At 41.6% G+C, this 3,933-nt stretch overlaps 1 protein-coding gene across 1 annotated transcript; it reads right to left on the reverse strand.

Moving 5' to 3' along the window:
* Positions 1 to 1,721: 1,721 nt before the first annotated feature.
* LOC118844399 (ATP synthase F(0) complex subunit C2, mitochondrial-like) lies at positions 1,722 to 2,162 on the reverse strand. The gene has a single exon (XM_036752274.1). The coding sequence runs from the start codon at positions 2,145 to 2,147 to the stop codon at positions 1,722 to 1,724; it is 426 nt and encodes a 141-aa protein (XP_036608169.1). The 5' UTR covers positions 2,148 to 2,162.
* Positions 2,163 to 3,933: the final 1,771 nt, after the last annotated feature.

Raw genomic sequence — 3,933 nt, forward strand, 5'->3', positions numbered from 1 at the left:
GAGGGCAGATGAGGGTGGAGGTAATCAAAAACAAACACTTTTTAAAGGGGACAGGGTCAAGGGAGAAAATTCAATAAAGGGGGATAGGTTAGGAAGGAGCAAAATATGGTTAGTCTTTCACAACATGAGTGTTGTGGAAGGGTTATACATAATGATACGCATGTGGCCTATGTTGAATTGCTTGACTTCTTAGGGAGAGTGGGTGGAAAGGTAAGAGGGGAGAGAATTTGGAACTCAAAGTTTTAAAAACAGATGTTCAAAAACAAAAAAAAAATTTGCATGCAACTAGAAAATAAGATACACAGGCAATGGGGCGTAGAAATTTATCTTGCCCTACAAGAAAGAAAGGGAAAAGGGGATGGGAGGGGAGTGGGGTGACAGAAGGGAGGGCTGACTGGGGAACATGGCAACCAGAATATACGCCATCTTGGAGTGGGGGGGAGGGTAGAAATGGGGAGAAAATTTGTAATTCAAACTCTTGTGAAAATCAATGCTGAAAACCCAATATATTAAATAAAAAAAAATGTGGAAAAAAGAAAAAAAAATGAAAGTCTTTAAAAGCCAAACAGATGAGTTTATATTTTGTCCTGGAGGTAAGAGAGAATGACTAGAATTTATTGAAGGGTAGCAGGACAGAGTAACATGATCTGAACTGAGCTTTAGGAAGCTCTCTTTGATAGCTGAGTGGAGGATGGATTGAAATGGGGAGAGATTTGAAGAAGGAAGATCAAGCAGAGAAGCCTGTTACAATTATCCAGGTGTGAGGTGATCAGGGCCTGCACCAAGGTCATCAGTGTCAGAGGAGAGAAGGGATTCTATACAAGGGAGGATAGAAAGGCAGAATTGACAGAATTTAGCAACAGACAGCTAGCACATAGGTGAAACAGTGAGGAGTGGAATAAGACATCTAAGTTGCAAGCTCGGGTGACTGATGGAATGATGGTGTCCTCAACAATTGTTGTTTGTCCCTCATTTTTGAAGAAGACCAATGACATCACAGGGTGACCAATGATATCACAGGGTGCTGGCTTGACTTGAATGGGAATTGGATTTAAGTGAGCGGAGTTGCACAAAGTTGTCAACTTCACTCTCTCTTTGAGAGTCCTCAAAGTCCAGTGCTGAGACAAAGGTCAGGACAACCGGAGATGGCCCATAATAGGAACAGAGAAGTTAAGAAGAGGAGTGGGTTTTTGGGGAAAGATAATGAAGAGAGTTTTGAATATGCTGAGCTCAATATGTTTGTAGGACATCAAGTTCAAAATTTCCAATAGGCAGAAGGAAATAGGAGATTGGAAGTCAAGAAAGAGGTTAGGATTAGATAAGAAATTCATAAGCGTGCAGATAATGATTGAATCCATAGGTGCTTAGGTGAACACCAAACTAAATAGTATCAAAGGAGAAGATAAGAGGGCCCAGGACAGAACCTTGGAGGACACCCATGGTTAGTGGACATGACCTGGAAAACAATCCAGCAGAGGAGCCTGAGAAGGGACTGTCAGACAGTTAAGAGGAGAACCAGAAGAGAGTGGTCAATTGAAATATATATATTTTACTAATACAATATCTATTTGTCTTCTCTCTGTCAAACCCTGAGCCCATGGCTTTCCCCAGGGCTGCCTGGTAAGATGGAGGGGGAGGTATACACAGGCTGAAAGAGACATGGAAAGACCAGGAGGACAATGAGGAACATTCAGAAACGTTGGGGGTTAGAAATGGCTCCATCACATGGCAAAGAGGATGAGGAAGGCCACCATCAGGCAAAAGAGCCCCATGGCCTCAGACAGGGCAAAGCCCAGAATGGCGTAGGAAAAGAGCTGTTGCTTCAGGGAAGGTTTCCTGGCATAACTGATGATGAGACTTCCAAACACAGTCCCAATCCCAGCTCCAGAGCTGGCCACCCCCACAGTGGCAGCCCCAGCCTCAATGAACTTGGCTGCTGTGTCAATGTCCCTTGAGATGGCACTAGTTTGGAACCCACATCTGGGGACAAGTGAGATCAAGGGACCTGATGCTGCCAAAATGCTCAGATTCTCATCTGTCATAACCTCTGGCCGTTTCAGTACCACTGCAGTTAACGGTCTACTCAGCGGCTGAGAGCTGCTCCTCACAAAGTCAGGGGTAGAGATGAACTTGGCGCAGGCATACATTCTCTGGGAGTGAGGGGCAAAGCTGAAGAGCTGCTGGCAGGGCAGAGGAGACAGAGAGGGCAGTCAATTGAAATATTAAAGCCAAACTTCCTGTATTAAAAATATGCACTTTTAAGGTGGGGCGATGATTGCGTTTGGAGTCAGAGCACCAATGTTTAGATCCCAGATCTGCTCAAGTTACTTAACCTCTTTCAGTTTCAATTTCTTCATCTGTAAAACAGAGATAATAACAGTCCCATCTCTTTTCTCACAGGCGTTTGCTAGAGTTTATAGGGCCAAAAGTCATAGGATCATAGATTTTAAAACTGGAAGGTACCTTAGAGGTCAAGTTCAGCCCTCTCATTTTACCGATGGGAAAATTGAGACCCCTCCCTCCAAAAAAAAGGCTAAGTAAGTTGTTTAGGGTCACACAGCTAATAAATATCTGAAGCAGGATTTGCACATAGGTCTTTCTGACTCAAGGTCCTGCACTCTGAGATAGTATATGAAAATGTTTTGCAAATGTTAAAAAGATAAAAACGTGTCAGTTGTGGTTATGATTTTCTTCTCATCTGATAATCCCTATAATGACTGGGGAAAGAATTACCAGGACTCTACTTCAGAGAGAAGAGAAACTGAGTTGAACTGTGATGAAGAAACCGTTTCCCATCTGTTTCCATCCTGGTCCTCTGTTCTGGTTTTGGGAAACTGAAAAAGCTGGTCAACTTTGTCTTTTCTCCAGTAACAATTTGTAGCCAGGCCTCCCTAGAGTAAATATTTTTTTCAGTCCCAATAAATTACATTGGCTGTGGCAGGGGTAGCACACTTAAATATTTTTCACATGAACTATCAGCTTCATCACAAGCATCAGAAATTGATGTTTAATAGATGCACCACTAATTGTCTCATTAGTACTATCACCACTTTATAATGTTATACAGGAAACAAGATCACTTGAAGAAGAGGACTAAACATGTAATAAAAAATGTAATACTCCTGAGACCAAATCACAAGTCTCATGCAATATATAACAAACTGTGTATATAGAACAATATGGCATGCTTAACATTGCATATTAGCTATGTAACCATAATAGCATGTTACATAACAAAACTTGCTAGTCATGTACAGCACACAGTAACATATGGCACAGTTATATACAAAGCACATTTTACATGCACACTAGCAATACTCATTGCCTGACTTTATAGGTAATCACTTCTCTATTTTTTCTTAAAACATCATCATCTCTAAAAAGAATATAAGCTTCTAGAGAGCAGAAGCTATTTTTGCTTTTCCTTTGTATCACCAGTGTTTAAAAGACTGCCTGGCACTCTGTAAGCCCTTATTAGAGGCTTGTTGATTGATTGTTAAGTAAGGTTGGCAAAATAGGGCTGGCCATTCTAACATCATCCCTTGAATTTGTATATAACTCCAAATGTCTGTCACCATCTACAGACTGACTGCTTGGTAATATTAATCCTAAGTTTGTGAATGTCCCAGGATTGTTGTTGTTTGATCTTCATTTTTTAAAAGGACCAATGACATCATAGGTGATATGTTGACTTGCATGTGAATTGAATTTAAGTGAGGCAGAGGCATCAACCTCACTCTGTCTTCCTGATTGAAGTCCAGTGGCAAGACAAAAGTCAAGATGACCAGAGATACTTCGGGATGCAGTGGATGATCTTGGCATCGTCAGTGTCTGACCAAGCTCTCAGTGCTCTGTGGCACCTGGTTCAGCCCAGGATTATTATTACTGTGAATGCCCTCTGTTCCTTAGGGGAAACATTACAACCTGAGGATT

This window comes from Trichosurus vulpecula, chromosome 3 (genome assembly GCF_011100635.1).
Source record: "Trichosurus vulpecula isolate mTriVul1 chromosome 3, mTriVul1.pri, whole genome shotgun sequence".
Lineage (NCBI taxonomy): Eukaryota > Metazoa > Chordata > Mammalia > Diprotodontia > Phalangeridae > Trichosurus > Trichosurus vulpecula.

What these genes read in the sequence shown, in the direction of transcription:
- LOC118844399 (XM_036752274.1), bottom strand. Translation starts at nt 2,147, where the DNA reads ATGTATGCCTGCGCCAAGTTCATCTCTACCCCTGACTTTGTGAGGAGC.